Source organism: Cheilinus undulatus, linkage group 15 (genome assembly GCF_018320785.1).
Source record: "Cheilinus undulatus linkage group 15, ASM1832078v1, whole genome shotgun sequence".
Lineage (NCBI taxonomy): Eukaryota > Metazoa > Chordata > Actinopteri > Labriformes > Labridae > Cheilinus > Cheilinus undulatus.
In genome coordinates, this window is record NC_054879.1 from 29164692 (window position 1) to 29191822 (window position 27131).

General features: G+C 37.6%; 1 protein-coding gene across 1 annotated transcript; it reads right to left on the minus strand.

Moving 5' to 3' along the window:
• Positions 1-1799: 1799 nt before the first annotated feature.
• stam2 (signal transducing adaptor molecule (SH3 domain and ITAM motif) 2) lies at positions 1800-25795 on the minus strand. Its single transcript, XM_041806879.1, has 14 exons — positions 25642-25795; positions 22472-22556; positions 22234-22309; positions 21164-21259; positions 20814-20960; positions 14272-14338; positions 13770-13968; positions 12923-13017; positions 12724-12806; positions 12546-12633; positions 12370-12424; positions 11540-11687; positions 6887-7053; positions 1800-6075 (listed from the first exon to the last, which is right to left on the minus strand). The coding sequence occupies exons 1-14, from the start codon at positions 25679-25681 to the stop codon at positions 5886-5888; spliced, it is 1536 nt and encodes a 511-aa protein (XP_041662813.1). The 5' UTR covers positions 25682-25795; the 3' UTR covers positions 1800-5885.
• Between the last annotated feature and the right edge of the window lie 1336 nt (positions 25796-27131).

The following is a 27131-nucleotide window of genomic DNA, read 5'->3' on the forward strand; positions in this document are numbered from 1 at the left end:
ACATAAATTGTCCCTCATTGTACCACAATGACCTGGCATTTGGCAAGATATTGAGCCAATCCGTTCAACTCATTCTGTATGAAAACACAATAACCCTCATAAAAATTGAGTTTTGTCTCATCCAAACAATGTTGGCTTGAAAAGAGCAGGATGAAAATGCATAAAAAAGGAGGAATATTGTATGAATGGTATGCAGACAATTTGGGTTGTTTCTCACTCATTTTATGCCTCCATTCTGGTGAGAGCACAGGCCAGAGGAATTATGTTGTCTTACTGTCTATTTGTATATCCAGGCTGTTTATTTCAGTCGTTTGCCATCATGTTCATCTTTTAAGTGCAATAACTCAAGAACGCTTCAAGGGATTTTCTTCAATTTCACGCACATGCCCACTCTGACTCAAAGATAAATAGATCAGAAGTTCAATATTGTTGGTCAAAGGTTAAGCACATTGGGCAAAAAGTTATCCCTTGAACACAATTTCTCTAAGCCTTGCATACACTTCAAGTCAGACTCAAGGATGAATAAATGTGATTTTGGTAGTCAAAGGTTAATGTCATTGGGCTTCATATTCATGACTTGTTGACAAACATAATATCTCTGGAACATTTTTAAGGAACCATCTTTAATCCCTGCAAACATTCCCAATCAGACTCAAGGATCAATCAATTAGATCTTGGAGGGCACAGATCAACAGCAAAGCGCAGGGCTTCATGTTCATTCCTTGCTTGTGGATGCTATGTCTCTAGAACAACCAAAAGAAGACTCTTCAAGCCTTGCAAACATTTGATATCTAAATTAAGGATAAACTGATTTGGTGTGCAGATGGCCTAGAGGAGAGGTCCCGCCACATGTACACGGACCTCCTGGGATCAAGTAGAGCCTGTGGATCCTTTCCTGCATGTCTCTACCCGACTCTCATTCCTGTTTCTGATTCTTTCCACTGTCCTCTCCTTTGAATAAAGGCATAAAAGCCCACAATTCAAAAAAGGATGAACTGATTAAGTGTCAGAATTTAAGGTTATTTGGCCTCATGTTCATCCCTTTCTTGCAAATGTGATATCTTGCTTGTAATATTTCTGCACGTTGCACTACCACAGAAGCCACCCTTGTCCTATGTTTTAGACCACACTTTACTTTCACAAGAAAGGGCTTTACTTTCACAACCTCCTGGCAGCACTTCTAGTTCATTTAAACTATAACTTTAAATAGTTCAAAAATCATTTATCAAAAGATACAGGAGAGATACAGTTTCAAAAGCACTGACTTTATAATAGTTTAAAACAGTTTTCTTCCTAAAAATAAATCTTTCTGGTTTCATGTCTGGAAAAGCAACTAGGACAAACAACAGCTGATAAAATCTCCCAAGTCATCCTCACCAGACTGAGCTGCCAGCTGCGCTGTTTTCAGAAAAATCCCACTGCAGGTCTGCAGAAAGTCTCCACTGTGTTCTTATCCTGATGGCATCCTACAGATCAGCGTGTGGTGTGTGGCCTTTAGCATTTAATAAAAAAGAAAAACAGATTATACCTGCACTTTGACAACACAATAATGGTGGCATTTTTAGGGTCACAGGTGCTTCTTTTTGAAAAATAACGATCACCATCTATAAAGGAAAAGAAAAGGCCTAGATCAATGAATAAATAATGTCCTCTGGGTAATCTTGGGCTCATTTATCATGTGCAGCTGCTGATGTGTGCAGGGAAAAAGGAAAGGATAATTAGGTGGACAGTTACTATTTTAATCACCTTCTTAATCGCGTAAATGTAATCACTGAAACACATCCAAAGGGAAATGTACTGAGAGGAATCTCATCAACTCAGGTAATTACTTTTTTATTTCAAAGAATATTATAAGTTTGCTCTGTTACAAAAGCACTTTAAAATCCTGGATAAAGGAACTCTTCCTGGAATATTTTAAATATACAGATTTACATATTCAGATGATTCAGACAGACGTTTACTAGCCAAGCTGTGTCCATGTCTTTCTTTGTTTTTCACAGAGAAAAAAGGCATCCAGTGGTAAATAAATGTTTACAAAGCTAAGGTGCAGTGTCACTGATGAAACCAGGTATTTTACATCTAATATACAATGCCCTTTATCAGAGGCGTGGGAAGGAACTATAGAGAATTCAGGCTAAAATTATAACTACAACGCTACAGAACTGTGGCTTCTATTTTTAAAGCTGCTCATTAATCAACACCTCAAAACTGAAGACAAACAAAATTTAAAACATGTCACACTTCTTTTTTTTTTTTAAACAAATACTCCTCAAAACAGCAGCTAACAATTTCTGAAAATTTGTTTTACATTTTTGCCTGGACAATCAAAGTAAAAGCAGAAACAAAGTAATTATTACACAATCTCCAAACATGTAAGTTACACATGTATAAGGTTTCAATATACATATAAATCAAAGTACAAGCATTGTCATTGAAAAGTTGAAGACGGGAGAAATCTCAGAATCGTGCATTTGCATAAAACATGGACCTAAAGAGGTTCAGGAGAGATGGAAGAGAACCCATGTGTGAAGAGGAAGAGGCAAGGAGGATATTCTTCCATCAGATTGACAAACAAAAAGATGAAACCATTAACTCATGAGTTTAACCTAAAACCCGATGATCCTTGCAAAAAAATTTACAATGATAAAGAGCCAGATGTCTGCAAGCCCTCTAACCTCAAACAGATACGTACGTAACACATACATACATAAAAAAAACAAACAACATCCTCTTAAATATCTCAAATACAACCACAGAATGCATTACAAGGTAGTGAGTTATGGAAAAGTATTTTAGACCATTCACACAAAAAACTGTTACACATATAATAGAAAATGTAATTTGTTACTTCGGATGTTCTGTTCAGAGCACAGAGCAGCTACAGTGACGATGCTGGTGAGGAAGGAAAAAAAAAACAGAAACACTTTGTCTTGGAGCGAGCACCTAAGCCCCATCCCATAAATCCAATATATGCTGGCTTTGCAGAAACATGAGCTCTCTCACCAATCCTGTGAATTCACCTCAAAACAAGGAGGTCATTTCGAAGTAAAACTTTTAGGCTGTGTTCACATTAATGCAGATTCATCTGAAAAAGCCATTTAGGTGTTAAATGAAGTTCAATCTGCACCAGTTGGCACCATAACACTTTGTGCATGATTGCAAAGGCTGCCATTAAGAGGCTTTTTGGACAGCTCAGTTCTCCTGGCAAAACAGAGACATTTTATTAAATCTGGCTGATCATTAAAAGTTACTTTCAGCCTGCAGGATGTCTACTGTTCATATACAGTTATGTACATAAGTTTTAGTTATCTAGGGCGTAAGGATTCCTCACAGTCCCTGACAGGCCAGAGTCGAGCTTGATGCATGCCAACCAACACGTGTGTCCACATTCGAGCTTGACAGCATCTCTTTTGTCGGGGCCTCTTTACCCCTGGTAATATGCTCTCAGACCACCAGTGATTTTCAAGGCCTTGGGACATCCCGGAGACAACCCGGAGCTCACAGCAACCCTACTACCTGCCTGGGCAGTAACCTCAGGTAGAGGTTCCCAACCTGTTTTCCTTAGGGTCCCCCCTACTTGTAACTAAGAGAGGCTTAGCCCCCCCAAGACCCCACTTGAAAAAAATCAAACATCAATTTTAATTGTTTTCATTGACAAAATCTGAACATAATAGGCCTACATACACTTGTTCTTCAAAAGATCTATGTATAACCTATCCATTGTTACAATAATACATTAAGGCCACTCTAGAAAAAAATAACAATATAGGAGATTGGTGCATTTTTAAGAAAAAACTTGAAATTCTCTAGTTTAGAAAGTAGAAAATTTATGAAAAAAACATATACATATTTTTTACTCTAAAAGGCATAAATTTACATGAACCAAAACTTTACATTTTTGAGATTTTAAAGTCGGAAAGTCAAAATCCAACTGTCTTCAGGTTGGTTTCTTGTAAAATTTTTACTTTTCCACAGCTGGAAATTCTGATTTAAAAAAAATTACTAATGTTTAAATTGCAAGATCAAAAGTTCTGACTTTTTAAAACTATGAAATTTCATTTTTTTCTTGTAAATTTCCAACCTTTTTTGAAAACTCTAATCTCTAGAGTTTGTTTTCTTGTAAATGTACAACTTTATAATCTCAAAAATCTCAGTTTTTTTGCCTGAATATTTGAATATTTCATTGCTCAAAAATCAAAAATTAATCTGTTTTTATGTGGGCTCTAACATGCCATTGTAAATTATGTTTCTAATCATTTTTTCTGGAATAGAATATGTACCATCTAATTTTGGCAATGTCAGAGATTTCCCCCCGATGAGATCTCCTGGACTTGAGCCATGCCCCTGGTAACATGCAAGGACATCCAGAGCACTATCAGGGTTGTGTCAATCCCCCCAGGTGTCCTCAGGCAGCTTACTCCCCACATCTACGTCTAACTTCAGCCTAAATGTGTTGCCCAAACATGCCTAAAAGCTCTGAACAGCACTGCAGTTAAGCTATTTTCACTAATATTCATCTAAAAGAAATCAATAATGATCCATACAGCTGTGCAGGAGCTCAAGTAGAGCTTAAGAATCACTTACTTTGAGCAGCTGAGTACTTTCCAAGCAAAACAGTTATATTTTGCTTTTCTGCAAAATTGTGTAAAGGTAATATCTGCCTGCAAGATGTCTACACTAGAAACAATTCAGTAGTGTTTTCCAGATGCACATCCAAAAGAAAAGATGCTCTAGGTACAATCAATACAGCCTGTGCAACTTTAAGAAGAGGCTCACGACTCATCTAAATTTTACTTGCAGAGCAGCTATTTTAGCCTGTTTTATTCAAATGCGCCCATGTTTTTAAATTGATTCGAGACAGAGTGCACAACAGTTCTATGGGTAAAGCTGCAGCTCTGCAGATACTTTGGTGCAGACAAGATGAACAGTGTTACCAGAAAGCCACAACAAAGGCAAAACAGGCAGAGCTTTCACATTTTTCTGCATCATTGTGAACGTGCCCTGACCCTTTGTTTACACACTAGAAGAAAATATGCTTTTTGAATTATTTAAAGAGGATAGATGTGTGGGAGTAGCATTGTGTTGAACTATGGATTGCAAAATGCTAATTTCTTCAGTTAGCCAATGCCCTGTTTACCCCTTGCGTTAAAATTCATTCTGGGTGATCTGAAAATAGTTGGATAGCACTTAAATACTTAAAATCAGTACTGCCCTGCCTTGCATACAAATAAGCACCTGTCTGTTTTAAGGGACTGAATGCATCAGGTATTTCACCCAGAGGGAAGCGTAACTGTTCTCCCTCTTAAGGGGCTGATGCTTATTTCTGCCAAGGACGCATAAGCATTTACATGATCAAAGCAATGTGGATGAAGGCATCCCAGACCTCTCTTCTTCCTTATGATACATTAGAGTGCATTCACAACGATCATCAAGGCCAAACACCTGTTATCTGATCCCCCAGGAACCATTCAACGCAAGGTGTAAACAGGGCCGATGAGTGACCGTTGTATGATCCTGTCTTGGTGCAAACCCAACTCTGTATTTGAGAGGAAGGGTGCTGCATTCACTGTCAGCCATGAAAAAAAGAGAAAGACAGGAGATAATTCCTGCCACCTTGTGATGTTCAGCCTCACAAACAGCAGCTGAGGACATGCACAGAGAGAGACAGAGTCCTTACTCAGATTAACAAAAGTCCTGCGTTATTTCAGCTCTCATGGTGTGTTCAATTCAGCTTATCAGGCACAAAAAAATGTCTTAAGGAATGTTCCCAAAGCAACAACAACACGCACACAAACACACAGAGAAGGTAAGCCAAATGAACACACCACAGGAGGCTGAACTATCTGATGTACGTGTTCATCTCAGGTCTGCTGTCAGTAGGAGTTTTACAGCAGAGGCTGCTGATAATATGCTGCCTGCTGCTGCTGGGGAGGCTGGTGAGGAGGAGCGGAGACAGGGTAGGACACGGGAGGCATGTTGGAGTTGTGATAGGCTGACATGTCCATGGCCACGCCTGCCTGGGGTGCATAAGGAGCTCCAGCTGCTTGGTTCATGTACTGGGCGTTCATGCCGCTGCTGGAGAGAAAATACAGATGTGACACTTTGAGCAAAATTGAGAAAAAGTGACTCAAAATACTGAACATTCTGCTTTGATTGCAGAGGAGTACATCCTGTACAATCTAAGATGTTCATAGATATGCTGGGTATGACTGCATCCTTAAAGGCATCATTATGATATGGCAGTAGACACTATATGAAAGATAATAGAAAATCCGTATAGCAATACAGAAGCTCTAGAAGGACATTCATCCATATATTTTATTTATTTTACCCGATTTTTCTGTAATAACAAGTAAATTTTGGTTCTTTTCCAGAGATCTTAACTTATTTCTTTCCTTATCTCAGTAACACAACGCTTATTTCCCATAATAATAAGAAAAAATTAATTAATGACCATGCTCAGAGAAGCTGAGATCTCAAGAAAACAACCACAATTCAATTGTTACCACATAAAAAGTGAAACAGATGTACATATGCATTCATGCAGTAAAATGTATATTATTATTCTATAATCGAACCTTTTTGCTATTAACTTTTACAAATCCTACTTTCCAAATCAAAGATTTTAGGCAACTGAATTAAAATAATTCTCAACACTTGTATGTAAAATACATTTATGAAACATCACAAAACAAAAACTAAGCCCATAGCTGAAACAACTGACACAGCATAAATCCTTTTAAGTGGATCAAGTGGTAAGCAATCCAATGACTACAGAGATCTAAAGATAGAGGGCATGACTACCAGACCCTAGAGGTTTTGAGTCCTTGAGAGTGTCTTTGCAGCCTTGCAGGGTTTGATTAGAGTTGTAGGGCTGCTGTCTTACCTCATATAGGGAGGCTGAGCAGCTTGAGTGTTGGGTGGGGCTGAGACGTTAGGGGGTAGTGACTGCAGAGGTCCAGGCTGGTCGCTGGGTAGACTGTAGGCCTGAGCAGGAGGAACCTGGGGCATCACTGGAGGCATATAGGGGGCTCCAGCAGGGCCAAGGTAGCCCTGAGCAAATCAAAGGAGAGGAGTTCTTTAATGACAGCAATTATATCATAAAATTAAATTGTAAGGGGCATTTTCACTGTTTATGAGTCTGTATGATGCAATGCAATGTGAAATAATACAGTATGTTAGGATATGATACCTGATGAGATACACATGAAATTTGTTTTGGGTTGCAAACATTTAGTTGCTTCCATATGGAGAGTACTTGGGGAAACAAAAGAACCAAAAGTAAAGTAAAACTTGACCTCCAATAAGGTTTCACTGTCTCCACAAAAACAATTTCTCTGCTTTCTTTTTTTCTCAGTAAAGTGTTTTAATTACCTTGACTGCTTACTACCTACAATCATCCTCAGAAAAATAGAAAGGGGAAAACGCGAGCAGGGATAGAAGAAAACAAGAAGGGAGAAAAACTCTGGCTCTAAATATCAGCTTTAGTAAGATAGGTTTATGGAGTTTTAGGCAGGACCAACAGACCTATGTAAGCTCAAGCCTTTTCTTTGTTTATATTCATTCCATACATTTCAGAGCATGTTTAAAGGTTTTAAGTTTTAAGTCTAATTCACATTTAAATATTGTAAAGATCTGTAAAAATTGTCATATCGGTTATTGGCACAAATTCAACATCATGCATTCCTCCACAAAAAGACCTTTAATCATGAGAACAAATGGCAAAACTTCCCCAACTTGGTACGAAAGCAAAGATTTTCTCAAACTAAACAGTTTAAGGACAGCGATCAGCGAGTTAATATGATCTACCTCTCTTCATTGTGAAGCCTATGCTAATAGAAGAGAAGTCTATCACTGAGATTTTGCCTCCAGAAAATGTCTGGGTGGTGGGAGTTCGATACAGAATGTGAGATACAAAACAGTCGCGGGATAAATAAAGTGCAGACTGCTTTGGTTATTCAGGTAGTGTTGCTGCAGTATATTTCACACCTTTTTAAGGATACCAAAGGACACGCAGTAGCTGTTATGAAACATTATATAAAATATGAAGTTTAGTTTGAGGATAAGCAGTATCAGGATCTTACTGTTCTAATTATAAGTGCTTATTTTTAATCTTATTATAGTTCATAATCCGTGTTGTTGGAGGTGAAAGAATAACCTAGGTGGGAGGTATTGTACTCTGTAAAACAAAAAGGATGAAGGGCAAAACAAATAAATAATTATATAAATAGATAAATGGAGCAGCACTCTGGTGTGGGCCTGCCCACTGAAGTGGACATTTTTCTAAGTCTCAAGGGAGAGACAGTGACATCAATCATTACAGAGAAAACAGCCGCTGCCAAGAAAAGGCAGGCCGCCTCCAACTCTCCAGGGAGGCAAAAAAGGCTGACTGAATGTCAAGCTATCTGGATGAGTATAAAAGAAGCTAAATCAACTGTTTTTCTGGTTAAATATAACACAAAAGCAAAGGGTTCGAGGAATACAATGTAATGTTAGTTGATAGGTACAGTAGTGAGGCTGTCCCTCTGCATAAGCACTCTGTTTTCTTTGGAATAAATAAAGCACCCATTAATAGAATCAATAGCATCAATAACACAACAGTAACAGACTGAGCATGACTGTGGGTGGGCACAGAGGTAGTTAACACACAGTTTGTAAAAACACCCTGCCTCATTAATGGAGAAAATCTTCAGTCATCACTATTTATGAACTGCGAACTAACCTCTGGCTGAATCTATATTTAAATTATGTATGACTTGGTGATGCTGTTATTGACTCGTTATGCATCAAGGAACAGTAAACCAGCACAAATCATCAATAATTTGATTTAAGGACATCTCAGCATCTATGAGCTCCTCATAGATGCTGAGAACACCTTCATTCCATGGGGAAGTTTGTAAATTTTTCATCCATATATGTGCATAAGTGGCCTGTGCTGGAAGCCAAAGGTGCATCTAGTAAATACTGACCTGAAGACGGTGAATGTTAATGCAGTCACCTATTTTACATTACATATCTATATTTAACTGATATGACTTTTTACAAACCTGTTTCCACTTTGACATTTAAGTTTTTTTTGTATTTTATTTTTATGTAAAAGCCAACCTAAAAGAGATTGATTGATTTATTTGTAAAATTACTAAATGGGTAAAACATCCAAGGAGATGAATACTTTTTATAGGCACCGTATCACTATGTCAGTTTTTTCCATTATTACTCAGCCCTAAATCTGAGCGAAGAAGAAAATTAATAGGTGTTGAAACACTGTTATAGGAGAAATAAAGCCTAAATAGGTCATTCAGAATGTTAGTGTCAGAGAAGATGTGCTTTCAAACCTTTGCTTTTGTTGCAGGGAAGGAATAAGCAAAATGTTGCTGACAGATTGAAGACATGTTTCTTGTTTCATAAATTGTCTCAGCAGGGACATGATTGATGAATTTATTTATGTACTTCAATCACTTTAAAGAGCAATAACTTAGGTGCATGTTCCTTTAGTACAGAATTTTTTTGCACAGCATTAGTTTTAATATTGGACAAAAAAGAGAAAGAAAATCAAGAACTTTTAATTTTGGTTGAGAATAGATAGGGAGCAGTAAAAAAACAATGAAAAAATAGATAACTGAAAATGCTGGAGTATCCAGAAAGACATATTCTACGTTTAGTTTCAAACCTCCTCAAATCTTTGTGCTTGCTCTGAGAGGAGAAATTAGCAAAGTTGTTTAAAGTTTGCAGACATCTCCTTGTATTTTCAGAGATGAGTGTTATTTTGTAAATTGGCCTGTCACCGAAATAGAAAACCTATTCTTTTTAGTTTTACACTATATAAAAAAGGAGTGATAAATAAAAAACATTTAAATGCCTCAGTATTTAGAAAGATATCTTTTACTACATAATTTAAACCTCCCCCAGGCTTTATGCTTGTTTAGCAGAGGAGAAATTAGCAAACAGGTGCTTAAAGCTGGCAGGCATCATGAAGTGTTTTTCAGGGATAGGATTATTGTTCACTAAATCACATTGGGAGCCAGGCTCTGAGGAGTATTTGGCTGAGAACATACTTCACAACTGGTACATTATTGAAAAATCTTTATAACCACTGTTTTAATTTTGTTACCCTTTAACAGTATTGATCTTGTCCACAAAATACCTGTATTTGATTGCGTAATCATTATTTATCTTGTCTTGTCTGGGAACAACGCCTTTAAAACAGTGTTAATAAATGGGTTTTCTGCTGGTGACCAAGTCTTAAATGAAAAATCATGACATGGATGAGCTTGGTGAATGTGTGATTTTGTACTTTATCTTGTATTCTTTCATTTAGTTGTGTCCAAGAGTTTTGTGATTGATAAACTGACCAACTGATTTTTGGCAGGCATGTAGATTAGTTTAAATGTTCTGTGATTCAAAGCTACATTAATAAGGCATGGGATTGGCGAAAGAAAAAAAAAACGCTAAACTAAAAAGAAAACTGAGAGATACAGTACACGACAAGGTTTGAATTTCCAAAACAAATAACCCACAGTTTGCTGGTTTGAGCATGATAACAGCAGCATCTTAAGCTCCATCTGTGTGGTGAATGCCTGTTAATAGTTCTTTTCAACATGTGTGATGAACTAAAGCCACACAGCACATGGAAAATATACATGCAGAAGTTTCAGACTAGGACTTACTGAGCATTAAAACTAGATTTCCAGCATTGTGGTAAGTTCTTATGCAACACTTCATGGCTTTTTCCATCATTTTCTGATGTTTAATTAGTCTTTGTATCCTCTTTGAGCCTTTTTTTATTAGATGTTATCTCTTTATCCATAAGTTAGGCATCAATAAATGAATTCAACTGAATTAATTTGCAACCATTTGACTGTTTAAGCACAATTTCAGCACAAAAGAGAAGAGGGAAGTACTTTGCTGTTACCAGCTCTTACTAAGTCCATACTAAGGGTGTTACGAGAGCTTCCAAAATTTTAATGTTTCAGTCTTGAGACATCAGTATACAGACACAGAGCAGCATCCACCCTAAAGGAGTGTGATGGATGCTGCTCCACTGAACTTGCAATTACCATAGAGGACACTGCTGAAATTTAAGCTGTTTGTCTGTCAGCAAGGAACAGATCACAGCTGATCGGTGACGTGTTGGAATTATAAGATCTTATTTTGATCTTGTGAATCTGAGATATTCCCTCATCTTGTCTTGTCAGATCCTGTCTCATCTCATGAGAACAAAAAAAAAATGTTTTAATAATTTAATCATATTTCCCTGCTTTTTGTTGGCAAGTGCAGGCTAACTGGGATGCAGACCTTGGCAACATCATGGCTTGCAGCTGCAACTGGAAAACAAAAACCTGTTTACCATCAAAATGTTCTCATGCTTTAATTCTTATAGTGTGTCTGTGTCATTGGCTGTCAGCTAACAGACGCTTGTTGAATCCAGAACAACCACACCCTATATTAAAAATGTATGTTTATCAATGCTTAATGCAAGTTTATATTATTGCTTCTGAGGTGAGATTTTGGGAGGCACAAAGGAGGATGGTTTTCTGACCTGCATAGCTGGGGCTGAGCTTGCTGGGCCATACTGTGTCTGCATCTTGGAGTAGGCTGAGTAGAACGGAGCCTCATTCATGAGCTTGGTGTAAAGCTCCAGCGCCTCCAAAACTTTCACATTCAGTTCAGACAGTTCTGAGTGTTTCCTGAAATACAGAAGTGTGAACACTTTTATTTGCAGAAAATAACAGACTTTGAGGCTTTTAAAGTCATTGCCATCTTTAAAATATATATGTAGAATTTTTCGCACTAGAATGTATACTGTAGATGTATACTGAGTGTCTACTTATGTCATATATATATATACTCAGCAGAGTACTTAAATCATGTCAAATATTTCCCACAGTTCAAAGATTTTTATGGTTGTTTATGGCTGTCATTAAAGAGCCACCATTACACCAAAAAGACAAAAGAACACTCAAGCAACTCAGAGAAAAGGTTATTGAAAGTATATATCAGGAGATGGATTAAAAAAAAATCATAAATAAAAGAGTAAAACATCCAAGGGGATGAATATTTCTATATGTCACTGTTATAGATTATCTTTCTTATGTAAAACTCATCTATGAAACCGCAACCCACATCAAGGGTCCTCAAGTCAAATCAGGAGGTAGGCAACAAAGGTGGACATCTGAACACCACATCTCTATTTGTCATCTTTTGTTGTTGTTTAGATTTTATTCCAGCCAGCGGAATTCAGAAACTGTATATTTCATTCTTATACTAGCTAAAAGTATGTTATGTAATCTCAGACACCAGCAAGGCCTTTAAAGAATGATTCATGATATTTCAGAAAAATGAACTGAGTTGTCATCTATACCACAGTACCTGTCAATCTCCTGCAGCTTCTCATCAATCATTGGGTTCATCTGTGCACATGCACCTGTTCAGATATAATGAGAGGAGAGAAACAGAAACAGAAACAGAGTTAGGAGACAAGAGTGAAGATGCTGCAGTCGTGACGGGTGGAGAAAATAGGTTTATTCCAGCATTAAGGTTTTTACCCTCCAGCTGGATCAGCTCCGGGGAGTCTGGAGACAGATCTGCAGGATCTGCATTCTGCAACAGTGCCAGCGTGCTGTCCATCTTTCCCTGCAGGAAGAAACAGATTGAGGTTGTTAAGTTTGACAAAGAGATGATCTAGAATTTAAATTAATATTCCCTGAGGAAATGTAGTAATACCTCATCAATGCAGGCAGGCTCAGGCTCAACTTTGGTTTCCAAGCTTGACTCCTCAGAACTGTTCGTCTTTTCAACATAAGTCACTGAGGAGAAAAGGGCTCACTTAGCACTTCCAAAATTCACATTTTCCAGTCTAAATCAAGCATTGCAAAGGTTAGAATTTACAAAACTTATCCTAGAAAAGCATCCTAAGACAAACCTGGCTCTGGCTCAGCGTTCAGATTAGTCGTGACAAAGTTGGAAGGGAAAAGGCCGACTCCTCTGTGGTTCTCTCCTTTCCACCAGTTTGGATCACTGCAAATAGAAATCATGAAACAGAATAAATATTTATACATGAGCTTCAGAGAGTGAGCCATACTGAGTGAGCAGCTGACTGTGTTTTAGAGCAGTCAGAGGCTTCACATCATCAAAAGGTTGGATTAAACAAAAACAAATTCTCTGCTTATGGTGTCTGCAAAAGTCTAGATAAGTCAGAGAGAATCTTTTTTTAATAGGATTTTGAGCCTTAAAATGTGGTCCTTACTTTACTTGTGAAACTAATATTTATATGAATCTATTATATGGTCTAAATATAGACCAAATCATGAGGATTAAAAAAAGTCATTTCTTTAAGCATAAATTCTTGCATTTTGCATTACAGTTGAACAGCATTGAGATATGACAATCAGTAAGTGGGAGTCAGAAATTATAATACTTTTTAAAGATTACATTACTGCAGAAAACATGATATGCACACTCTTACACTGAGCTCCAATGAGCTGCATCTCCTAATTTGCATATGCAAACAATGGAAAAATTGACCTGAGCACACAGGCATGAGTAAATGCATCCTCTACTGAAATTTCAGAGACATTACTGGGTCTCACATTATTAGGCTTGCAAAAGGAAGGATGTATTACATAGATGTTGTATTAAATGGCATGTATAGTATACTTGCAATCACAGCTTTGAATAAAACTGATTATGAATTGAACAAGCAGATCTAAAATTAGTCTTTTCATGTCAAGGCCAAATTGATTGATGATTAGAAGTGTTATAAACCTCACCTGTCATCCAGCACCAGGATAAGTTCTCCAGCTTTGAAGGTCAGCTCATTATCTTCAGCCGCTTCGAAGTCGTACAGCGCTCGAACCTTCCGGACCTCCTGCCCCCCACCACCGTTCGTATAGTTTGGGGGGTCAGAGGTCATGTTTAGAGGCCGTGTTTCTGCCTGCTGCTTCTGCTCCTGCAGGGATAGCTCGATGGCTGAGAGAGGAAGAGGTTTGAATAGAAAGACGAGTCAACAGAACACTCATTAAGACATCTTTAACACTACTAACAGCTTTGAGAAGATTGCTTGAATGTGTAATAAGATGATCAACAACGCAGATAGGCTAAACATGCTTCAAATGTAAGACTGCTCTCCTTCTCTTAGTATTCCAGTGCTTTTCTCTGAATATTGGCAGAGCCAATAAAAAGCAAAGTAGAGTAGAAGTTTATGATGAATTAAAGACTGACAATGTTGGTGAAAGTGCATTTGTGCAGCTGAATAATGCCATCTTTCTTTACCTTTTGCCAGGTTGTCATCGTCCGATGTTTTGCTCACAGCCGGTGTGCTGACCTTTGCAGCAGACCCCTGTGGGCAAAAAGGAAAGATAAGGTCACATCTGTGTGTGTGTGTGTGTGTGTGTGTGTGTGTGTGTATTTATGTGTGTTTGTATACAGTCAGAAGGAAGTGAATGTTGCTGGTAAGATAAGAGGTGGATAGCTGATTTTCAGTGACAGTATCGCCCCCTGCTGTTTATCTTTAGCATTACATGTTGATGAGAGATATAGATCTTAAATCAGAAACACAACTGCCTCATTATCTTCAGCCTGAGGTGGCCTAAGGAAGCTCTCTGACCTGACAGTTAGGTTGGAGTGGATAAAACAGGTCAGCTGAAAGTTTGTGGCAGGGCTAAAAACAACTACTGACTCACATTTTTGTACATTAACTAGCATGTCATGCTACCAGTTGGTGAAACATTAAGTATTAAAAATATCAGTAAGTGGTGATGATGGAAAACGGCTGGAGGAGAATGCTGCAACTAATTACGTTAATTAGCAATAGATCTTTAACATGACTGGGTAGTAAAAGGCGCATTTAAGAGCAGCAGCGTCGCTCAGAAGAAAAGAAAGGCAGAAATTCATCAATCTCTATTGGAAAATTTTCAGAAATGCGTTCCTCAATGTAAAATTGCAAAGACTTTCAATAATCTACCATCTTTAGGACATTATATCATCAAACAATTCATGGAATCTGGAGAAATTTCTGTGCACGGGTTGTCTTCTCAGGGCAAAAGCTCATTTAGGGATGGAGACAAAATGGAAAACTGTTGGTCAGACGAATCAAAATTTGAAATTCTTTTTGAAAACTATAGACGGCATGTCCTGCAGACTAAAGAGAGGGACCATCCAGCTTGTTATCAGCTACAGTTCCAAAGCCAGCATGTCTGATGGTATGGGGTTGCCTTTAGCATGGGCAGCTTACACATCTGGAAAAGGCACTATCAATGCTGAAAAGTAGAAAGAGTATTTAGAGCAACAACAACAGCAACAGCAACAACATGTCTTCAAGAGAGGGCCTTGACTATTTCAGCAAGACGATGCTAAACCACATCACACATCCATTGCAATAGCATGGCTTCACAGTAGGAGAATCCAGGTGCTGAACTGGCATCATAAAATGCAAAAGCTAACAAAGAAGACCCGGGACTGTTGAGCAGCTAGAATCCTACATCAGACATGAGTGGGACAACATTCCTCTCTTCACAGTTTACAAACTGTTGTGAAAAGAAGAGAGGATGCTACACAATGGTAAACATGGCCCTGCCCCTACTACTTTTTAGCTGTGTTGCTGCCGTCAAATTCAAAATGAGCCAATATTTTTCATGAAATTGTGAAATGTCTTAGTTTCAACATCTGATATGCTGTCAATGTTATTTTGGCAATAAATAAGTTTCTGAGATATGCAAACCATTGCATCCTGTTTCTATTTACATTTTACGCATTGCCTCAACTTTTTTGGAACTGTGGTCGAACAATCATTGCATCTGTAATTGTTCTGTTTTCTTATTCTGCCTAAAACCACACATCATAAAAACAATAGACTGCATATCATAAAAACAAAATACAATTGGAAATAGCAGACAGATACACAGCAGGGACTGGAACACTTGTTTGTTTTACATGCCTTGGTAATATGTGGGCGTGGAAAAACAAACTACCTGCATGCTGTCAAGAGATGACATTAAAATTCAGCATGAGTGACAGCCAAAGATAAACACTTGGAAGCATCCCCAAGGCTCGAGTCGCACTACCTGCTGCGGCTGTTTGCTCATCAGCTGATCGAGATTAAATGTCATACCTGCTGCCTCATACACCACCTGCTCTCCATTACCATAACAGAATATGCAGCAGACTGGCACAGCTGCATGGGGCTCAGCCGGTGATGGCAAAGTGAGGATGAGTCAGGAAATTAAACCCAGGAGACATCAAATCCTTAATATTAAATTCACAAATGTTTATACATTTTTAAGTGTTCTTTCTACTGTAAACAGAAGGGAACTGTTATCGATCTGTTGTAAAAACAGGATTTGATCAGAAACATCAGAATGGTATAAATCAAATACACATTACTTTAATTGCCTAGGCAGGAGATATGATAACAACCCTACTTAGCTTATTACATTATGGGTCTAACGTTGTAGATCATGATGCGTTACAAAGAGTAGCAAATAGCTTACTTAGACTTAAATGTTCCTGTGTTGGACACACTGTTGTGTATAATAGGTTAGAGTCACTTTGCCATTCAACCACTTGGCTTCTGCTTCATGTTTAGTCAGTCCTGATTAGGTAATAAACTGTGTCAAACTCCACTAAACAGCAGAAAACACTTCTCAAATCCTGTTGCATAATCATTCATGACTTTTGAGGAAACACGCAACTTCAGCTGGAAAACAGCTTTTAAGCTGAACATGTCCTTAGAAATAAATATGAGCCTGCCATTGGTTTCCACTGGGGGTAGCAGTAGCTTAACCTGACACACCATATATACATATCTATTGTGTGAGGTGTATTTCACATCAATCTGGACAACAGCCCATAGTCAGTGTTTGGGAAGGGGAGAATCTTCAAGAATATCCTGGAGGATAATTGGACCAATGTTCTGTCTGTCACAGTGATTATGAGCCAATCAGAGCAATAAAGCATCTGACAAAGTGCATGGGGAGTAAACTACATAACCTGGACTTAGCAGGTGGCTAATATAAGAGATTACTATCAGTGGAGCCAGTTGGTAAATTAAGTTCTTACCGCAGCCAGTTAGGACTCAGGACAATTGCAAAAACATCTCTTCCACCAAGATAAGCTGTCAGTGCAGTTCTTTACTAAAGAAATGTGGATCACTTCTGATGCATCCGAGCTAATCTCTTCACCTGTTGCCATCGTTACTGGTTTGCGATTCAACTAAGCCACACACAAAGCTGCCGCATTGTTCTTCTCAAATGGCATTGATTGGTCAGTTCATAATCACACAAAAAAACAAACTAAAGCTTTGCAAGCTGAACCTACCTGATTACAAAAATGGTATCTGGCAAATGCACTGGCTTTGCAAGTTAAGCAGAAGCTCAGTCTGCAGGGACTTCAGTTGGGAACCAGGGGATGCTGGTCCAAGGCCCAGTCAGACCATGTCTGGAATAAGATCTGGTGGCTAAAGAGGGGCCAGTCTACTTCCCGTGCACTGCAGAGGTTCATTTTAGCAAGGCACAGTACCCTCAGGCCTGGGTTCTTTTTTAAATGCGGCCCTCCTTCAGTGTAGGTACATAGCATCCAGTTTGTAACATGTTTGACAACAGCATAAAAACTGAAGTTCCCTTCTCTGGAATAAGAGGATTTTCTTCTTCTTTTTCATATTCATAAATTTCTGTCTGTCACTTCCAAAAGATGGCGTTTACTCTGAGTCACCTTCATAATGTAAAACCAAACCACCTGTTTCAGTTACTGCTCTACAAGATATATTTTAGTTTAGTTTGATTTGATATAGCCAAATTTCATAAACCAATTTACATGAACTCAAACCTGTGCAATGTATTTTTGTAATTTTTCATCTAAAGTACCTAATCCCACACATTTAACTTGACAAATCAGGTAAAAATCTCATTTCAATATATAAAGGGGAAAAAAATAAAATCTCCATTGCTTTTATGATGTGACAAATACCTGCAAATAAAGCTTGTAAAATCAAATAGTTCAGTGCCTTTCAATAGTGTGTTCTATCTAAATAAGACGTTGAAATAAAATGTTCTTGCTGTATTTGCAGATTGTCTTACTCATCAAAAATAATTCAGGCTGTATTGTATATTAAAATATCCTGAAATAAGACCTGGAATTGTGAGGTGAATGCAGCATAAAATAAGTATAATTCAATATTTTTTACAAGAAAGAAGACAAATGACCTTGCTTTGGTTTTATTTGCGGTCTGGATGTATCAATCAATCAATCCTGTATGACATATGAGAAAATGAGCAACCTGTGTTGATGTTTGACTTGGTGGTAAAAAAATATATTTTTATGCCTGTCAATATACTTTTTCAAAGCAGAGAGGCAAAGACATGCCAGTTGCTATGTGCAGAAGCAAAACCCTCATACAGCACTGTCAGTAGACAGACCATGACCTCGCATGATACAGATGTAGGTCAGCCACTTTACGACAACCTGAGAGCAAAGTCCACCTCAACTCCTGACACACATAATGCTGTTATATAACCAATAACACAGACATCAAACAAAGAAGAGAACATAAACCAAAAACAGCTCCCCTCCCAGTGAAAATACACCCACTCCTGATCCTGAGACACATGCACACAAATCCACTGCTTTATGGGAAATATGTGAAGAGGAAATTCCACTGTAAGCTCCTGCCATATAAACACAGACAGACAGACAACCCCGCCCAACCTGACCATCCACACTACTAACACAGTGGTCTGCAGGGAAACCACAGCTGTTAAAACAGCCTCTGGCTGGACAGAAAGTACACATAACTCCAAACATACATGCTTGTTTTAGTGTTGTGGTCTGAAACTGTAGGGAGGGAGGACACTAGCAAAACAAAGGAGTGTGAAGGAAAACTTTTAACACTTCAAACATGCGGAATCATATCATAAAAATAGTAAATAGTTAGCAACTAGATATAACTAAATGCTCATTAAGCTGCCTGTAGAGTGTGAATTGTTTCTCATGCAAACTGAAACATGTTTGGTATCGTAGTAAAGGTGGCAGGCCAAATAAGTTTTCTCCATCCAAGAATGGTTAGATGAAGAACTAAAGGGAAACTATTTTGTTAGACCAAATTAGTAGTAATTATAGGCCTTTTCTGGTGGTGGACGCTTGGGTGCATTTTTATGTGCAAGGGAGGAATCCTTCAACACATCAGTGTTTCACAAGGAGAAGGGTTTGGAGACAACATGAGAGATGCTTTGAAAACAGTATGAATTTTAGAAGCTTGAACTTTTATTTATACTAAAAGGAAGTTTTTAGTTTGCAATAAAATCCATAAATACAGAGATAAAAAAGACTGACACTCTCAAAGGTTAAGAGCATCTTTCCTTTCCAGTCAAAACAGATTGGTCGATTTTTTTGGTTAAATATTTTTAACTTTATCACGTTAACAATGGTTAGTTTTGAGTTTCCGTTAGCCGGTAATTGCTGGTCATTGGCCGGTAAAAAGGGCGGAAGTCCAGCAGATAAAAATATAACCGGTCAAAATGTCCGGCAGAAAACATGCAAATGACCAGATAAGTAAATACTGAATACTTGCATATTATATTTTGTGTAACCTAGAAGATATGTTGCGAGAATGCGTTAATATAAACTAAAAGTTGCCTAATCTAACTACATCTACTGTCCTGCGGTGCTGGGGTTGTTTATTTCCTCAGACGGCAAGCACATGGCTAATTATGTATGCACAATGACGTCAAAGCGAATCTATCTCTCTACTGCGTCTGCTCATTACTGCTGGAGACTCTGCAACAGTCTATGCTCTGCAGGGAAAGTTTGACCAGAGCTTTCGCATAAAGCAGAATTTTAATCTAAGTGAGGTTTTCCTGGTTAACCAAAGGCTTAGTATCATCAGCGGTATGGGGGGATTTTGAGTATGTCATCGCTGTGAGTAATGAAGAGGCTGAATCAAAGGGACCGGTACAACTGAGCATCTGAAACGCCGATGCAGCAGCAGCAGAGAGAGAGAAGCCTACGCAAAAGAGCACTTTTGTTATGTGTTGGATGCTTCGTTGTTGTCGGTGGAGGATGGTATTTTGCTGATGTAAGCAACAAAGAACTTAGCGGCCAATGAGCTAACAGGCTAACGGTGCTAATGTGACGCTATCTGTTGTTTATGAGTTTAACGTGGGCGTATATTGTGTAACTGACTGCGTGTGTAAGCAAAAGCGCGCAGCCTTACTTTAAACCACTTACACAAAGAAAAATAAGAGAAAGTCTTTGTGCAGTCGTTTCTAGTGTCTAATCACGTGTCTACCAGTTTTCAATAACGGAGGAATAATTACTCAGGTTTACTGTTGGCTTGGTTTCGACTGTCTCGGTTTTGGGTCAGGTCTGGAAATAAAAACGTGTCCTCTCTCCCGTTTAGCGCAGACTTGTGTATCAATGTATCACAGAATACCAGATTTATGCGTTTTGCTGCTGTTAATGCTGCAAAATAATGTTAAAGCAAACGTCCGGTAGTTGTTCTAAATGACCAGAATTTTTGAGGACTGCCAGCCATTTTGACCGAGGACAAAAAAGTCTAGCGGCAACGCTGGGTTAGTTTAACACCTCTAAACTCCACTTACTTGTTTGTACAAACGGCTGATATGTACAGCAGCTATATCTTTTGTAAATCTCTGCAGAGATTTTCTTATGGTTGAGAGACAACCAACGCTACCTACCGAGTTGAAAGTGGGATGAAATGCCAGAGTTGATCCTAAAAACTGAGTAAAGGCAGGCCTGCCTTTGACTCTCGTGTCTGTTTGTGTTTGCTGTTAAAACCGTACATCCATATTGTGTGAACATACCTGTGAGGACGGGGAGGGAAAGCTGATGCCCTCCTCCTTCAAAGATTTTATGGTTGCACCGATCAGGCTGAGCTGTGGATCTTTCTGGAACTCCTCTGCCCACTCCACCATCAGAGCTTTTAGCTTTTCACACACCCTGGAGTGAGCCTAATGAGGACATGCAAACAGACAGCTGTCATACCAAAAAAAATCAGCCCTAATAGCTTCCCTAAACAGATCAGTAAAACAGCCATGAAGATAAGTGTGGAAATAACACGGGTCAAGAGTTTACACAGAGATGACGGACATGTATGGTTATTTAAAGTAAACAAACGGACAAGTTTACAAGAAAAACAAACAGAGATAAATACCCTGTTCAGCACACTTCGTACTTCACTTGCAAACTCCCTTGAGCAGATTTCCAAGTGGAATATTTTACCACAGTTAGACACACAAGCACCCAGCAACTGCAAGAAAAGTCAAAATAGTGAAATGAGACAAAATAGAGTGAATTCATCCTATCACAGCAGAATAGTGGATAATCAAACTATTACAACAAAGGTACAACATTTTATACAACTTGTATAACAGTTATTAAAGACATACTGGTAAAAAGTGAAGATTTGTAGGAGTTTTTATAGAATACAGGCTTTTAAATATCCAAATATGTCAACTGAGATCTAAATATAGAGCAAGTCATGTGACAGTATTTGCTCAGGATGACTCAGTCAGAGACAGAATCAGCTCTCACATTACTCAACTGACATACAGACTTCCAGAAACCTTCACCCTTGTTTCATGATTCAACAATAGGAGTATTAGCAGAATTACAGTCAAACAGCAGCGGATTTCTCAGGCCTGTATGGAGCAGATGTGTTCAAAACCTCTCAGACATATCAAAATGTTCTTTCATCCATTTCTGAAATACTTCATAACTTGTGAATTAGGGTTTTTCCACCTATTTTCTGCAGGTATATGAAAAACACACAGTGGTGTACTGTAGCTTCCTTTGTCTTATTTATATTTTAAGCATCCCAACATGAAAACAAACATTTGGGCACAAGTTTTAGCCCAGACAGAGTGACATTTCAGGTTTTTGTTATCTATATCTTTATTACTTTTTAGTTTTTAAAGCAGTTTGAAAACAACTTGTTTAAAAGGACATGCTTATTTAACACATTAACAGTCTATGAGTTTGTAAATCACACCCTATCAATCTAAAAATATGTATTGCATAGTGGGTTCACTTATTTCAAGCACTGGAAGAATCCTCCTAACCATGACCTGCAGTCTTCTTACATTTGGACAAATGCTTTGATAAAGTGTGTTTTATAAAGAATTAGAAGAATGCATCAGCAGAATAATAAATGGTTGCCCTCGCTGATGCATTCTGTATCAAGGCTAAGGAAATATCATACATGAGATAAAGTAACAAACTTACATTAAGGGCCTGCATGGCAACATGAGGCACTTTGTGATTCACTCTCTTCATTATTGATCTCAAGCCATCCTTCGGTCTGAAATAAAAGTGAAAAGAAAACTTGACAACAAACTTGCAATAAGATACTCCTGTCTAGGTCCTTGCTGTTTCATATTAGAGGTCTTCTACAAAACCACAGTGATACTCAAATACTGTTAAGCTCTTGTTATTTTCATTGTAATGCTTATTTCTAGCTCACCCATTAGGCGTCGTTCCAATCTTATCACAGATGTCCATAATGAGCCCCCAGTCATCTGTTGTGTTGTTTTCATTTGTTGCCTTTTCTGGAAATGTTTCAAACAGGGAAACAGTGAATATGGTCTGATGAGAAAAATATTTTTACTCTCATCACAGCTTCTAGTCTTCAGATGTAATATCAATATAGAATGGCATGCCAGTAACAGCAGGTAAATGCTTTGCTAGTGAATAGCAAGAGTCAACCTGCTTCATTTCAGAGCCGGTCAATTTAGTTGACTTAATTTCACATATATAATGTTTTAAGAGATTCTGAAGGCATTTTAACTTGTAACCGGCTAAGCATGAAAAAGCCTGAACAATCACTCTTTAAATGGAAAGACATGTGCAATGTGACAGAGCAAATCTGCTCTAATTTTGTTGAAATGTTTTCATTATAAAGCAGGGAGTGGAGATATTATTTTTCTTATCAGACTTTGACCCTCTGCTTCATTTTAATATCTCAGGTTTAAACCATCTAGGTGTCCATCTCTAACTTATAACAAACCCAGTCCTGAACACCATCCTGCCTATATCCCACTCAGAGAGTCAGTTCAGTTCAACCAGGCATCATTGTCTGCTTCAACAAGAACTGCAGACTGTGATGTTAGTGATAAGTCCCATGATGTAGGGGGAGGTTTGCATGAAATTTGGATAACACAACTATAAGTAAAGCTTTTTTTAAAACACATATCAGTAAGACTGGCTGTTATAACCAACTAACTCGAAGCAGCTAAAGGGTTTATTTAGAATTTAAGCATTAAGTCGATCAATCTTATTAAACTAATTTACAGTAGTCTGAAGATTTATTCTGACTGAAATATTTGATTATGCCCCAAAAATTGTTGCTCTCACTGCTTCTGGAAATCAAAGTCTATTCAAGACCTAATGTTTTCATTTGGCATTGAATCTTTCGTCATTTTACTACCTTGGTTAAGATCTCAGACGTGTTTATGCTCTCAATGTTGCATTCTTACTCTCTGTTTTAAATCTGTTCTTCAGACTATTTTATTTCTATCCTCTTTTCGTCTTTTCAAAATGTACCTATTAATGTCAATTTCTGATCTCATTTCTCATCTGCTATTCCTCTGTGATGCACTTTGAGCTCTATGCTACATAAAAAAAAAGGGCTGAGTGAACACACTGTCACAAAAAGCAAACCACAAATACCTAAAGCTAAAGGAGACTGTTTTAATAGCCTGTTCTGTCTAACCATCATTCATCCTAGGGCTGAGTAATACCTTGATTTTATCAATTAAAAAGATTTTTGGAAAACCAAGATTTAAAAAATCAAAAATCAAAAATCATGATATTATTTTGAACTTCATAGCAGTTACACCAAAAGTTAAAGCTTCTGTCAGAAACTTGAACTTTACATTTTATGCATTTTATGTGTAGTTCTGGTGACACTGTGACCAAAGTGATATGTCCTTATATATACACATCTTATGTATAACCAGAGCTCTCAATCTAAAAGATAAACATCCTGCTGATATTAAACACCAATCATATCACTCAGTTAATGTGGCAAAATTTTCATCAGACACTGACTCAGTGGTAGAGATGATAAGCACTACAGTACAGATATAGGCTAGAATAATCAATATTCCAATAATCATGGCTTAGTTTGCTTTGTAGGTCAAATACAGACATCAGCATTAGTGTCAATCTGTTTCTTAAGCAGATAAGAACTTTCAGACCCTGTTAATGTTAAATAAGTCCCCTCCCCTGAAACTATATAACTTTAACCTGTGAGGGGAAATTCCATTTACTTCTGTTAACTGTACCTGATTAAATGAAAGTAAAACTTGTTTCATCTGCATCTTTTTCAGGAGGAAAGAAAATCAATTAAAATCTTAAATTCAGTTTTGGTGTGGAAAAAAAAAAACAACAGAAACTCAGTTTTTAGGCCACACTGCCCAGCCCAAAGTTAAAAACTTAAGATGAAAGCCTTTAAGTATTTCATTCCTCACGGTTGGATTTTGGAGACTTGAAGTTTCCCTTGTTTCCCTTTTTTTGATCATGTGAGAAAAATTTTATGCTGACTAATTTTCATCAACAAGCAGAGATGTACACCTGACTCACAATTAGGGATGCATGGATTTCTGCCAGTATCTGATATGCCAATATTTACTGAACCAATAGTAAAATATACTTCAACTTCAGACCCAAAACTTCAGTCCTTAAAAACACAATTTAAAGATTAAGGATGAACAAATTTCAGTCCATGTAACACTTTTAAGTGAAAGAAATGATGATAAATGAAAGAAAAAACTTCAGCTGATGTAGGTCTGTGGGTCCTGGCTAAAACCCCATTAGTTTCTTTGTTCATATAGCCATGCTGATATAGGCAGCTTTTCAGAGTCAACATTTTGGTTGAAATTATCATTGAGTTATCTAAATTCCCTTCACCTTGTTTGCCTTGAGAGAAAGTAATGCCTTTTTATAATTTGTGCTTATATAGTTACTAAAAAAGAATACCCATAGAAAATTGACAGTGATAATATTCTACAAAAAGAGGGGTGTTTTTTGGAAAAGGATTACTGTCTGTCCATTTGAATTGTCCATATCTGTATCGATTTCAAAGGTTTTGCAAGAATGTTACGTCGTCCCCAGCCTTTTCCTATGTAAGGCTTATAAATAATCAATAACTGACCACCAAGTAGATCTGAAGAGATCATCTATTGTCCTACCGTTATACTCTTATGATTATTTTAGATGTCTACATTTGATTCAATCATTACTCCCCTAATCCTACCGTAACATGCCAACTTTAGATATAACCGAGCTATTATGTTGTAACCAGTGTGACCTGATTTAAGATCATGAGATCTTGTAACTGACAGTCACGATTTATATGAATCACCCTCAAAGTTTCTCATCGAGCTGTTGCTTATCAAATCAACCCAACTGATCGATTAACTTATTTACACTCGATGACAACTACACAGGTTAACTGTAACACACTGACAAAGAAGCGGAGACTTGAGCTTGTTGTCATGAACACCTGTAGCGGTGACTAAACTTACTACTCCAGCGAACTGGAGCTAAGCTAACGTTAGCTTCAACTGTTGTTGGCCCTAACGTTAGCTATCTGACACTTAAATACGGCAAAAAAAAAAGCATTTTACTTACCAACATCTTGGTCAAATGGATTTTGGGCAAACAAAGGCATGCTAACAAATTAAAAAAGAGCACGACAACGAGAAGAAACAACAAAAATGTCTGTTTTCCTGACTAAACCTAAACAAATATCTCTTCCTTGTCCATTAAACTCGCACCAGTTGCTCTTCCGGAAACTTGGCTGCCCTCAATAATGCCTGAACACATTTTTTTCAATAGCCGCAATGCAGTGGCCACACTTAATTGCAGATTTGTTCAGTGCTTTCATATGAACTCTTATATTTTTTTCCCCAAAAAAGACACAGCATGAAATCATAAACTCGTAGATATTTCACACACGACACATAGCACTTCGTCTAACATCTGATAAACCTGTTGTAGAGAGTTAGGGAAACACTGACATCTAGTGGAGAGAAAGCGAATAAATCCTGCAAATCCTACCTACAAATGGGTCCATAAATTAGATTTTATAGTCCTGTACAGCTCAGCATGTTTATTTGCACCTTCTATTCATCTGTATTTCAGCCCATACCTTGAGCTATAAGCTAAAAAAAACAACTCCCACCTCAGGGCCTATCCATTTTCTAGAAAAATCCTTCTGTACAGATAATGTACTCTATATTGACGAATTATATCATTAAAATGACAACCATAGACATATGAATAAAAAACTTGAGATAGAGTAACCTGGAACATAAGGGAAAGTAGTAAATTTAGGTAATGGTACCCTTGAGATTGAACTAAAAACTCTCAAAACTCACACAAAGTCAAGTGAAATAGCATCAACCGTATAAAATCTCACATAAAATTTTCAGTCAGTTTCACTGTCTTGTTCATATTTGTAGAGCTTCCCAAGTGTATAAGCTTCAATTGTAGCCAAACACTGCCTTTTAATCTTGAATATTACACCGGCTGTGTCCCAATATTCCTCACTAAATCAGATCAGATAGAAAAGCATTCTAAGTCCTCTGCTATCTAAATGATGGTAATGGTTTAGCATATAACAGTATGTTTATATGTTGAAAAAAAATACTTGAATAGATTTTTCCCAAAAATATTTCTCGCTTTCATTCTGTAATTTTTAGATGATTTCCCCATATACTTTCTGAGACCATTACCAGTTATATGCAGACAAACTTGTAACTTAGGACATAAATGTTGTTCATTTTGTTGTATTAAAACATCAAAATGAACAATAAAAACCCCCTACATTCTCATATGCAATTTCTACAGGTATAATTACTACTTTTAGTTAATTGTTGTTTTTACCAAAATCTTCAATGATGTTTACTTTCATTAAACCTTATCCAAAGTCATTTTATTGATATGAACTCATCCCGCTCTAATGTTGTTTTTAAAATAACAAACTATTACATACTCTTATATACCAGAATTATAATAATTTAGAATAATCTGCTCGTCACAAGGGATTTATCTACTGAACAGGACTGGTCTAAGGCAAAAGACCCAGGCAAATGTTAAGTAAGGGCCTGCTCTCTCCT

Excerpts from the sequence above, each read along its gene's own strand:
- stam2 (XM_041806879.1), bottom strand. The coding sequence starts at position 25,681 with ATGCCTTTGTTTGCCCAAAATCCATTTGACCAAGATGTTG. Across the intron at positions 20,961-21,163 it reads TACGAAGTGTGCTGAACAGG|GCTCACTCCAGGGTGTGTGA; the intron begins GTATTTATCTCT and ends TGTCCTCATTAG. Across the intron at positions 7,054-11,539 it reads GCTCAGCCCCAGCTATGCAG|GGCTACCTTGGCCCTGCTGG; the intron begins GTCAGAAAACCA and ends TGATTTGCTCAG.